This window comes from Oncorhynchus keta, chromosome 14 (assembly GCF_023373465.1).
Source record: "Oncorhynchus keta strain PuntledgeMale-10-30-2019 chromosome 14, Oket_V2, whole genome shotgun sequence".
Classification (NCBI taxonomy): domain Eukaryota; kingdom Metazoa; phylum Chordata; class Actinopteri; order Salmoniformes; family Salmonidae; genus Oncorhynchus; species Oncorhynchus keta.
The window spans coordinates 7,791,392-7,805,085 of NC_068434.1; the positions used below are offsets into that span (position 1 = coordinate 7,791,392).

At 44.3% G+C, this 13,694-nt stretch overlaps 1 protein-coding gene across 3 annotated transcripts in view; it reads right to left on the bottom strand.

Annotated features, from left to right (window-relative positions):
• Positions 1–1,296: 1,296 nt before the first annotated feature.
• Positions 1,297–13,694, bottom strand: part of LOC127907163 (histone-lysine N-methyltransferase, H3 lysine-79 specific-like) — a 233,665-nt gene continuing 221,267 nt past the window's right edge. For all 3 annotated transcript variants that reach the window (XM_052460938.1, XM_052460940.1, XM_052460939.1), the window contains 3 exons: positions 5,482–5,870; positions 5,277–5,354; positions 1,297–1,968 (listed from right to left, as the gene is read on the bottom strand). In XM_052460938.1, the coding sequence (XP_052316898.1) occupies positions 1,304–1,968; positions 5,277–5,298 (687 nt within the window). In that variant the 5' untranslated portion in view covers positions 5,299–5,354; positions 5,482–5,870 and the 3' untranslated portion in view covers positions 1,297–1,303. The remainder of the gene's footprint in view (positions 1,969–5,276; positions 5,355–5,481; positions 5,871–13,694) is intronic.

A 13,694-nucleotide genomic window follows, 5' to 3' on the forward strand; every position in this document is an offset into this window, starting at 1 on the left:
CAAAACAATACCCCACAAACACAAAACAATACCCCACAAACACAGGTGGGAAAAACAGTTAAATATGACTTTATTCAACTGAAGCGTGTCTTCCAAATTTAACCCAGGGAGGCAGGATGACAGATTTTGACCTGTTATCCCACCATGACACTCATCACAGGATAGACTATCAGGTTGTTCTAGACAGGATCAGACAGTATTCTGACCTGTTATCCCACCATGACACTCATCACAGGACAGACTATCAGGTTGTTCTAGACAGGATCAGACAGTATTCTGACCTGTTTTCCCACCATGACACTCATCACAGGATAGACTATCAGGTTGTTCTAGACAGGATCAGACAGTATTCTGACCTGTTTTCCCACCATGACACTCATCACAGGATAGACTATCAGGTTGTTCTAGACAGGATCAGACAGTATTCTGACCTGTTTTCCCACCATGACACTCATCACAGGACAGACTATCAGGTTGTTCTAGACAGGATCAGACAGCACTTCTTCAGGCTAGTTACAATAACTCATTTACACATTTCCCTCAGTCTTTCTATGAGTCCCTTTATCTCTCCATCCCTTTCCACAATCACTCTATCCTTCTCCTTCATCTGTCTATCCTACTCCTCCATCTCTATCCTTCTCCTTCATCTGTCTATCCATCTGTCTATCCTTCTCCTTCATCTGTCTATCCTACTCCTCCATCTCTATCCTTCTCCTTCATCTGTCTATCCTTCTCCTTCATCTGTCTATCCTTCTCCTTCATCTCTCTATCCTTCTCCTTCATCTGTCTATCCTTCTCCTTCATCTCTCTATCCTTCTCCTTCATCTGTCTATCCTTCTCCTTCATCTGTCTATCCTTCTCCTTCATCTCTCTATCCTTCTCCTTCATCTGTCTATCCTTCTCCTCCATCTGTCTATCCCTCTGTCTATCCTTCTCCTTCATCTCTATATCCTTCTCCTTCATCTGTCTATCCTTCTCCTTCATCTCTCTATCCTTCTCCTTCATCTGACTATCCTTCTCCTTCATCTGTCTATCCTTCTCCTCCATCTGTCTATCCTTCTCCTTCATCTCTCTATCCTTCTCCTTCATCTCTCTATCCTTCTCCTTCATCTGACTATCCTTCTCCTTCATCTGTCTATCCTTCTCCTCCATCTGTCTATCCTTCTCCTCCATCTGTCTATCCTTCTCCTCCATCTGTCTATCCTTCTCCTTCATCTGTCTATCCTTCTCCTCCATCTGTCTATCCTTCTCCTCCATCTGTCTATCCTTCTCCTCCATCTGTCTATCCCTCTCCTTCATCTGTCTATCCTACTCCTCCATCTCTATCCTTCTCCTCCATCTGTCTATCCTTCTCCTTCATCTGTCTATCCTTCTCCTTCATCTGTCTATCCTTCTCCTTCATCTGTCTATCCTTCTCCTTCATCTGTCTATCCTTCTCCTCCATCTGTCTATCCTTCTCCTCCATCTGTCTATCCTTCTCCTCCATCTCTCTATCCTTCTCCTTCATCTGTCTATCCTTCTCCTCCATCTCTCTATCCTTCTCCTTCATCTGTCTATCCTTCTCCTCCATCTGTCTATTCTTCTCCTCCATCTGTCTATCCTTCTCCTCCATCTGTCTATTCTTCTCCTCCATCTGTCTAGTGAACTCCCTCTCCATCTTTGTCTGTGGGATCATGATGTCCCACTGTAAGTCTTGCGAGATATTCATCAGGTTTCTCGCTGCTTCTTCTCTGGCCTCTGTACAGTTCTCCATCTTCTGTCTGTGTCTCTCCTCCATCTCCCTCCTCTCATTCTCTCTCTTCTCTCTAAATCTCTCCATCTCCTCCCTTCTATCAGACTCCCTCTTCAGCTCCCTCTCCAGCTCTATTTTCTTCTCCTCATCCCTCTCTTCTTTCACCTGCAGCACCAGTCTCAGCTCAGACACACTGGGAGACACTGGGGAGTCTGGACTGCTGCTCTCTCCTCCAACTGCAACACAACACACAGCACTGATCAACACTCTGACTCTCTGGAGGAGGTACAACAGTGTCTAATATAATATCATCTACATCCATAACTCACTAGATGGAGGAGGTACAACAGTGTCTAATATAATATCATCTACATCCATAACTCACTAGATGGAGGAGGTACAACAGTGTCTAATATAATATAATATCATCTACATCCATAACTCACTAGATAGAGGAGGTACAACAGTGTCTAATATAATATCATCTACATCCATAACTCACTAGATGGAGGAGGTACAACAGTGTCTAATATAATATCATCTACATCCATAACTCACTAGATGGAGGAGGTACAACAGTGTCTAATATAATATCATCTACATCCATAACTCACTAGATGGAGGAGGTACAACAGTGTCTAATATAATATAATATCATCTACATCCATAACTCACTAGATGGAGGAGGTACAACAGTGTCTAATATAATATCATCTACATCCATAACTCACTAGATAGAGGAGGTACAACAGTGTCTAATATAATATAATCTACATCCATAACTCACTAGATGGAGGAGGTACAACAGTGTCTAATATAATATCATCTACATCCATAACTCACTAGATGGAGGAGGTACAACAGTGTCTAATATAATATAATCTACATCCATAACTCACTAGATGGAGGAGGTACAACAGTGTCTAATATAATATCATCTACATCCATAACTCACTAGATGGAGGAGGTACAACAGTGTCTAATATAATATAATCTACATCCATAACTCACTATATGGAGGAGGTACAACAGTGTCTAATATAATATCATCTACATCCATACCTCACTAGATGGAGGAGGTACAACAGTGTCTAATATAATATAATCTACATCCATAACTCACTAGATGGAGGAGGTACAACAATGTCTAATATAATATAATCTACATCCATAACTCACTAGATGGAGGAGGTACAACAGTGTCTAATATAATATAATATCATCTACATCCATAACTCACTAGATGGAGGAGGTACAACAGTGTCTAATATAATATCATCTACATCCATAACTCACTAGATGGAGGAGGTACAACAGTGTCTAATATAATATAATATCATCTACATCCATAACTCACTAGATGGAGGAGGTACAACAGTGTCTAATATAATATCATCTACATCCATAACTCACTATCTGGAGGAGGTACAACAGTGTCTAATATAATATAATATCATCTACATCCATAACTCACTAGATGGAGGAGGTACAACAGTGTCTAATATAATATAATATCATCTACATCCATAACTCACTAGATGGAGGAGGTACAACAGTGTCTAATATAATATAATCTACATCCATAACTCACTAGATGGAGGAGGTACAACAGTGTCTAATATAATATCATCTACATCCATAACTCACTAGATGGAGGAGGTACAACAGTGTCTAATATAATATCATCTACATCCATAACTCACTAGATGGAGGAGGTACAACAGTGTCTAATATAATATCATCTACATCCATAACTCACTAGATGGAGGAGGTACAACAGTGTCTAATATAATATAATATAATATAATATAATATCATCTACATCCATAACTCACTAGATGGAGGAGGTACAACAGTGTCTAATATAATATAATATAATATCATCTACATCCATAACTCACTAGATGGAGGAGGTACAACAGTGTCTAATATAATATAATATAATATCATCTACATCCATAACTCACTAGATGGAGGAGGTACAACAGTGTCTAATATAATATAATCTACATCCATAACTCACTAGATGGAGGAGGTACAACAGTGTCTAATATAATATAATATAATATCATCTACATCCATAACTCACTAGATGGAGGAGGTACAACAGTGTCTAATATAATATCATCTACATCCATAACTCACTAGATGGAGGAGGTACAACAGTGTCTAATATAATATCATCTACATCCATAACTCACTAGATGGAGGAGGTACAACAGTGTCTAATATAATATAATATCATCTACATCCATAACTCACTAGATGGAGGAGGTACAACAGTGTCTAATATAATATAATATCATCTACATCCATAACTCACTAGATGGAGGAGGTACAACAGTGTCTAATATAATATCATCTACATCCATAACTCACTAGATGGAGGAGGTACAACAGTGTCTAATATAATATAATCTACATCCATAACTCACTAGATGGAGGAGGTACAACAGTGTCTAATATAATATCATCTACATCCATAACTCACTAGATGGAGGAGGTACAACAGTGTCTAATATAATATAATATCATCTACATCCATAACTCACTAGATGGAGGAGGTACAACAGTGTCTAATATAATATCATCTACATCCATAACTCACTAGATAGAGGAGGTACAACAGTGTCTAATATAATATAATATAATCTACATCCATAACTCACTAGATGGAGGAGGTACAACAGTGTCTAATATAATATCATCTACATCCATAACTCACTAGATGGAGGAGGTACAACAGTGTCTAATATAATATCATCTACATCCATAACTCACTAGATGGAGGAGGTACAACAGTGTCTAATATAATATAATATCATCTACATCCATAACTCACTAGATGGAGGAGGTACAACAGTGTCTAATATAATATAATATCATCTACATCCATAACTCACTAGATGGAGGAGGTACAACAGTGTCTAATATAATATAATATAATCTACATCCATAACTCACTAGATGGAGGAGGTACAACAGTGTCTAATATAATATCATCTACATCCATAACTCACTAGATGGAGGAGGTACAACAGTGTCTAATATAATATCATCTACATCCATAACTCACTAGATGGAGGAGGTACAACAGTGTCTAATATAATATAATATCATCTACATCCATAACTCACTAGATGGAGGAGGTACAACAGTGTCTAATATAATATAATCTACATCCATAACTCACTAGATGGAGGAGGTACAACAGTGTCTAATATAATATAATATCATCTACATCCATAACTCACTAGATGGAGGAGGTACAACAGTGTCTAATATAATATCATCTACATCCATAACTCACTAGATGGAGGAGGTACAACAGTGTCTAATATAATATAATCTACATCCATAACTCACTAGATGGAGGAGGTACAACAGTGTCTAATATAATATAATATCATCTACATCCATAACTCACTAGATAGAGGAGGTACAACAGTGTCTAATATAATATAATATCATCTACATCCATAACTCACTAGATAGAGGAGGTACAACAGTGTCTAATATAATATCATCTACATCCATAACTCACTATCTGGAGGAATTAACTCCATGCTGTGTCTCCTCCTCAGTGGAAGTGTGGGGTCTGTATCTGAGGTCTCTCCTCCCACTGTAACACAACATAGAGAACTGGTCAACATACTGACTCAGAGACACATTTAAAACATAGTATAAACAAACTACAAATACATTAAACATCATAGTGAAATATAGATTATTGGAGAATTTATACTTACCAAGCTCACCAGCTGATGCCTCCCTCTTCAGCTTATCCTCCTGGGTCTCACATTGTAAATACCGTGATCCTGGCACTATGGTGTAAAACAGAGAGTGAGTTCTGTGTGGTAGATGACATCACTATATACAGAACAAACAGGACCAATCAGATTTCTCCTGTCACTCAAGCCTCCCTCATGTAGGGACTGTGGGAACCAATGAGATCTGGTTAACTTCATAAATAATGTTGTTTTGTTATTGGTCTTTCTCTGATCAAATTATTATTGTCATTGTTTGTGATAACCAGCATTGGGCTCTATGTCAGATACAGGATATTGTGTCAGGAGGCAGGGTTCTATGGAATATACATTCAGTAGAATGTGAAGAACATATGACATCATAATACAACCTACCTTGAGAACATTTGGGGAGAGTTTTGATAAATGTAAAGAAACTGATTTAATTTGTAGCCTTGATTTTTTTTTTTCACTTTTATTTTTTACATTTTTTCCCCTCTCAACTTTTTCACTCCAGACGCTTTATCTGGACATGGTTCGTCCACCAGCCGAAGCTAAGTAGTAACATTAACATGATGCCTTCTAATTGCAGTCGCTGTACTCATAATATACAGGAGAACGATCGCCTTACGGAGAGGATAGCTGTGCTGCAAGCCCAGCTTCAGACGCAATTGTTATGCAAGGGTAATTTCAGTTTAGGAAAGGATGAAAGAGCGTCTGTACCACCAGTAAGTACAGATAGTAACGTTAGTATAAATCCCCTGGCACGGTCCCCCGCAGCCGGACAACTTTCTCATGGCTTCTGGAGGGAAATGCTGTCGCTCATTCAGCCGACAAAACTTTCAACCCATTTCCCCATTAACCAGAGAGCCTTCTCTGGTCTCTACTCCTCCCGTTACGGGTTCTGAGACGCATGGCTTCCGCCCACCATTAGCTCTGACAAATTGAAAACCCAAGTCATTGGCTACTCCATTACCTGCAGTATTAGACTTAAAACAAATCATCCAGCGATCAAACACTGTTTATCAGGGGGCAGGGCTACCGACGTTAAGGCTAATCTGAAGATGGTGCTGGCTAAAGCTAAAACTGGCGAGTGTAGAGAGTATAGAGATATTGTTACCACGTCGGCACCAACGATGTTAGGATGAAACAGTCAGAGATCACCAAGCTTCTGCCTGTAAATCAGCTAGAAAGATCGGCATCGAGTAATTGTCTCTGGCCCCCTCCCAGTTAGGGGAGTGATGAGCTCTACAGCACTAATTGTCTCTGGCCCCCTCCCAGTTAGAGGGAGTGATGAGCTCTACAGCAGTAATTGTCTCTGGCCCCTCCCAGTTAGGGGGAGTGATGAGCTCTACAGCAGTCTCACAACTCAATCGCTGGTTGAAAACTGGTTTCTGCCCCTCCCCAAAAGATAGAATTTGTAGATAATTGGCCCTCTTTCTGGGACTCGCCCATAAACAGGACCATGTCTGTCCTGTTGAGGAGTGACGGACTCCATCCTAGCTGGAGGGGTGCTCTCGTCTTATCTACGAACATAGACAGGGCTCTAACTCCTCTAGCTCCATAATGAGATATGGTGCAGGCCAGGCAGCAGGCTGTTAGCCAGCCTGCCAGCATAGTGGAGTCTGCCACTAGCACAGTCAGTGTAGTCAGCTCAGCTATCCCTATTGAGAGTGTGTCTGTGCCTCGACCTAGGTTGGGCAAAACTGAACATGGCGGTGTTCGCCTTAGCAATCTCACTGGAATAAAGATCTCCTCCATTCCTGTCATTATTGAAAGAGATCATGATACCTCACATCTCAAAATAGGGCTACTTAATGGTAGATCCTTCACTTCCAAGGCAGTTACAGTCAATGAACTAATCGCTGATAATAATGTTGATGTGATTGGCCTGACTGAAACATGGCTTAAACCTGATGAATCTGCTGTGATAAATGAGGCCTCACCTCTAGTTACACTAGTGACCAGAAAACAACGTTTTCGTCTTTTGAGCTTCTAGTCATGAAATCTATGCAGCCTACTCAATCACTTTTTATAGCTACTGTTTACAGGCCTCCTGGGCCATATACAGCGTTCCTCACTGAGTTCCCTGAATTCCTATTGGACCTTGTAGTCATGGCAGATAATATTGTCGTTTTTGGTGACTTTAATATTCACATGGAAAAGTCCACAGACCCACTCCAAAAGGCTTTCGGAGCCATCATCGACTCAGTGGGTTCCAACATGTCTCTGGACCCACTCACTGTCACAGTCATTCTCTGGAACTGTCACGCCTTGGTCATTGTATTTTGTGTTTTCGTTATATTTTTGGTCAGGCCAGGGTGTGACATGGATTGATGTTGTTGTATTTCGTATTGGGGTTTTTGTATTATTGGGATTGCGGCTGAGTAGGGGTGTTGTATGGGCTTGGCTGCCTGAGGCGGTTCTCAATCAGAGTCAGGTGATTCTTGTTGTCTCTGATTGGGAACCATATTTAGGTAGCCTAGGTTTCACTGTGTGTTTGTGGGTGATTGTTCCTGTCTCTGTGTTTGTTTGCACCAGATTAGGCTCAGTCACTTTGGTTTTTCATTTTTCCTTGTTTTGGAAGAGAAGAGAACGAGCGCCATTCTCCTTGCGGAGATGGTGCTAAATCCATCAACACGGTCGGTCCCTGGGATTGGGCTGGCCAACACGATTCGGTTTGCTTGGAAGGAAAAGGAGTTGGAGCCTTTAGGACGGGAATCTTTTGGAAGGATAATATTGATGGGGATTCTAAAGCTGACGGGGAAGGACATGTTTTGTTTCCAAGGCAACTCGTTGGAGGGAGCATACGACGTGGCACTATATACAGAGGAGAAACACGATGATATCATGAGAAGGGCAAGAGCAGTGGGAGGTGAGAGGCCGATGTGCCACTATGAAATAACAAGCCTGAAGAAGAATAACTTTAGGGTTGTAACTGTTAACATTTACAACCCTTACGTTAAGGACGAAGAGGTGAGGGCTTTTCTGGGGAGATACATGGATAACGTCTCCTCAGCAAGGCAACTCAAAGACTCCCTTGGGTTTTGGAATGGGAGGAGAGGCTTCCAGGCCCTCCTCAGAGAGGACCCAAAGGGACATGGTGGCTACCTCCATCCTCCTGCTATGTTCTCCCTAGGGGCTGACAGGGGGACATTGTTTTATGCACGTCAGCCTCCATTTTTGCAGGCGCTGTATGGCCTACGGTCACATATTCACCTCGTGCAGTACAAGAAAATGCAGATTTTGTGGATCTGAGGAACACGAGGCGAGGATTGTGACAAGCCTAAGACGTGCCATGGGTGTAGCTCGTCAGCACACCTGTGGCGGGGTGCCCGGCCCGTCAGAGGTCATATGCGTCTGCGGCTGGGGAAGGAGCGGGGGATGGGGGAATAAGAGGAGGGGAAGGAAGCACGCCTCATGACCAGAGTACAGGTCCAGAGGGGAAGGCCACAAGGAAGGAGGAGGAGCCAGAAGCGGCGGATGGAAGAGAGAAGGAAACAGAAGGCACGGGAGTAGGAGAACCAGGAAAAGCGGCGGAAGAAGGCAACCGAGTGGAGGAGCATGAGAGAGAAGAAAGCGAGGGAGGAGTGGTGGAGAAGGAGACGGTGGAAGAGCAAGTGGACTGGGGGAAAGTGCCCTGGTGGAAGAGATGAGGGTATGGTGGAGGAGCTGGCGGGGGGAGGGTGGTATCTCTCCACTGCCGTCATCACCAAAGAAGAGAATGAAGAGGAGGGAACGATTGGCCGACAGTGAGAGGGAGGGGATGGCCAAGAGAGTGATGGGGGCGGGAGAAACCTCTGGGTTGCTGCTGGTTTCCCCAGGCCCTCAACTTCTGTTGGGTGGGGACACACCTAACAAGACTCAGGACTGGGTACAGGAGGAGGTGGGGAGTTTTTTGTTTGGGGACTCAGCCTCCCCGATTTTTTTCCAAACCAGCTACAACACTGGGGAGGGGGAGGATTGTGGGGGTAGACCCAGGGTGCAGGGCACCCCGGAGCCAAACACTATTCCTGCATCCTGGGATGGTGAGATGGAGGAAGAGGGGGGATGTCGGGAGTACGGATGGTGTTCTCACCGGTAGATATGGAGCAGGGGAGCATCGGGTGAGTCTCCTGTTTTTGCTTTTTTTTTCTGTCTGGGTTTAGAATTTGAGTGTATTACATGTTTTATTTTTCATGGGGTCTAATTTTACTTTTGTTAGTTTAAATGTAAGGGGTTTAAGGGATTTTGTTAAGAGCAGGGCGGTTTTTAGTTATTTGGAGGGTGTGTTTTGTTTTTTACAGGAGGTTCACCTGAGGGATGGAGGGGATGTTGGTAGGTTTAAGAGGAGTGGGACAAGGGGGAGTCGGTTTGGGGTGTTGGGGGGGTGCACTCATCGGGGGTAGGGATTTTGTGTGGGCACAGGGAGGTAAAAGTGGAGGATTCTTTTGTGGTAATGCAGGGGAGGGTTATAGGGGTGGATGTCACGATAAGGGATTGTAAATTTAGATTAGTGGTGGTGTATGGGTCACAGGTGGTGGCAGACAGGAGGGAGATGGTGGACTGTCTGATGCCCCTGTGTGTCACAAATAGGAAATTAGTGATAGGGGGATTTTATTACAGATTTAGGAAGAGGGGAGATAGCAGTGCAGGCGCCATTGCCAGGCTAATGGCTTGCCATGGTCTGGTAGATGGTGGTCTGCACACTACTCCGAAAATGGACAGTCCTACATGGCGCAACTCCAGGGGGTTGAGCGGAGGCTCGACTATATTTTTGTACCCGGGTCTTTGGGTAAGTTGTCTGGGTGGCTGTTGCCTGTTTTCTTTTCGGATCACGACGGGGTGCTCCTGCAGGTGGGGTCGCCAGACTGCCTCTTTGGTAGGGGGTACTGGAAGTTAGATCGGGATGTGCTGGAGGAGCAGGCTTTTGTTGACGGGTTTTATGGTTTCTTTTGGAGGCTTGAAGGTGAGGATTAGGGCTTTTATAATAGGGTATTGCAAGAGGAAAAAAGGGAGGAGAGGAGGGAGGTGGATCGTATCCATAGGTTAATTGAACTCGAATACGAGGCAGGCTACCTCGGCGGGTCGTTTGACTGGGAGAGATCCGCAACCCTAAAGGCGCAGCTCAGGGAGTTGCAGGAGCGGAAGGCTCGAGCTTTCCTGGAACGTGCGCATAGTGGCTTTCTAGAACATAATGAGACTTGTTCTGCTATGTTCTTTAAGTTGGTTAGGGCCAGACAGAGTAGGAAGGTAATGCATGGTGTTAGGGAAGAAAATGGTAGTATAGTTAGAGAACCAGAGGATATGGTCAGGGTGACAACTGATCATTTCCAAGGTTTATTTAAGGAAAGGGAAATAGATGTAGAGCAGGGATATGTGTTTTAGAACACTTGTCCAGGCGGTTGCCGGAGGACATTAGAGAAGTGATGGAGGCCCAGATCTCACTAGAAGAGGTTGAGAGCGCTCTTAGGAGGATGGGAAAAGGGAAGGTGCCTGGGATGGATGGGCTGCCGGCTGAGTTTTATCTCAAGTTTTGGGGTATACTTGGACCAGTGGTCCTCGAAGTCTTGAAGGCCATCCTTGAGACGGGGGTCCCGGGGGGATCAATGGCTGTTGGTGTGCTGTCACTTTTATATAAGAAGGGGGAAGTAACAGACCTTGGCAACTGGCGGCCGTTGACCATGCTGTGTGTAGATTACAAGCTACTAGCAAAGGTTTTAGCAGACCGGTTGCGCACAGCCCTTCCCTACGTCGTCCATGAGGATCAGACGTGCGGGGTAGAGGGCCGCTCTATTAGATGGAACCTACAGTTAATCAGGGACTCCATCGCTTGGGTTGAAGATAGAGGACTGCCTTTAATGGTAGCAGCGCTAGATCAGGCGAAAGCCTTTGATCGCGTGAATAGATCCTTTTTATTCAGAGTGTTAGGTCGATTAGGATTTGGGGAGAAGTTTATAGGATGGATTCATACATTGTATGTTGGAGCGGGGTGCCGAGTTTGTGTAAATAGTCACTTGGGTGACGTTTTGACCTCTCGTCTGGGGTCAGGCAGGGGTGCCCACTCTCGGCTCTCCTCTTCGTTCTGTACATGGAGACTCTGGGGGCTGCCATTAGGGCAGACACAGGGGTGGAAGGCTTGCTGATCCCTGGAAGTGGTGGGCTGCGTGTTAAGATGACGCAGTACGCCGACAACACTTCCTTGCTGTTGTGCAAGGACTCGTGCCTGACAAGGTCCCTTGCCATCTTTGGGGATTTCACCCGAGCGTCGGGAGCAGTTCTGAACCATGCAAAGTCTTCCGTCAAGTTTTTCGGGAGATGGCGCGGTAGAACAGATGTGCCTGGGCGCGGTAGAACAGATGTGCCCCCTCTGTTTTTTTATTTTTATTTATTTCACCTTTATTTAACCAGGTAGGCTAGTTGAGAACAAGTTCTCATTTGCAACTGCGACCTGGCCAAGATAAAGCATAGCAGTGTGAACAGACAACACAGAGTTACACATGGAGTAAACAATTGTGAGGGGGCCCTGAGGATTCTCGGGGTCCATTCCAGCGACGCTAAACTGGAACATGCGTATCGCAGTGGTACAGCGGAAGCTAGCAATGTGGAAGGCTAGGTATTTGTCTGTTATGGGCAAAGTCCTGGTCCTAAAGGTGGATGTGTTGCCGTCTCTTTTGTATTTGGCGTACATCTACCCATTGCCGGCTTGTCTGAGGAGGCCTCTAGTGAGGCTTGTGTTTTAGTTCATGTGGAGTGGCAGGTGCGAGTGGGTCGCCAGGGCACGCATGATCTGTCCCATCGGGGAGGGAGGTAGGGGGGTACCACATTTCCCCCTCAAGCTGGACACAATTTTTGTTTCTTTCTTGTTAACGGAGCTCATCCAGTGATACACCCGTCCGGTTACCTCCTGCGGGTGTTCTTCTCGTATCAGGCGAGAAGCGTAATGGTGTGGTCTAACACGGGTCCTCGGGCGGAACAGCTGCCGTGGCACTTTGGTCATGCGGCCAAGTGGCTGCATGCGCACCCTGAGGTTGAAGTTGCCCGAGTAGGTTTAGATCACAGGCACCTGTACGAGGAGGTCAGAAAGGCAGGGAGTCCGGCGCCTGTCGTGGGCATCTCGGAAGTGGTCTGGAAGGGAGTGCAGGCGCGGGGTCTGGACAACAGGCTCAAGGACCTGAATTGGTTGAGCCTCCATAAGTGCTTGCCGGTACGTTCCATCTTGTAACGGTATAGTTTGGTGCAATCCCCCACCTGTCCAAGATCCTCTTGTGGCAGGGAGGAGACTGTGCGCCATGTCTTTTGGGACTGTGCCTTTGCCGGAGTAGTATGGGCTAGGGCACGGGTGTTGTTAGGTTTGGTAAAGGGGATTTTGTATTGACGTGGGCCAGGTTAGAGAGGTGTAGGGAGAGCGAGAGGGACGGATAGGGACAGGTTTCTGCTCTGGCTTCTCATGAGTCTCTTTAAACGGGGGCTGTGGGAAGCAAGGCAGAACATGGTGAAGACAGGGAGAGATTGGGGGTGGAAGGGATAGTGAGGAGGGTGGAAGGAGATTTGAGGGGAGGATGATGAGGGAGGAGAGTAAGTGGGGGCAGCATGCTGCTCGGGAGAGGTGGAAGGGGGTTTAGTGCTGGGTGTCATTTAGATTTGTAAGGGGATAGATTAGGGACGGGGGAGATAGGGAAAGGTATTTTGTAGTGTGACGGGGAGGGAAGATGCTCCCTGAGGTTTTGTTTGGGGTTTATGTTTAGTTAAATTAGTTGAATTAAAATACCATTATTTGTGTATGTATGAAAATTATGAGTTGTAAAGAATGAATGGTATTGCAGATAATAAATTATTTTTTATATAAAATATTTAAAAAATCGGCTGTAATTAGATTTCACGTTCCGTTTGTTGTTTTTTGTATTTTGTAATAGTTATTTCATGTATCGTTCCGTTTTCCTTCATTAAAGATCATGAGTAACAACCACGCTGCATTTCGGTCCGACTCTCTTTCGACAAACGAAGAACGCCGTTACAGGAACTGATTTGTCAATAAACAAAACAGACAAATAAGTAATTACTCACCTAATGCTGATCATCCATTATCCAAGATGGAGAGTCATGAATAATGATCATGTAAAACAGAATGCATTAGTTATTATAGTTCATTGAATGTCTGTCTCATTACATAATTTAATGAAATACCACACATCATATTGGAATGACTGTTCATCACATTCATTACTAATGTACAT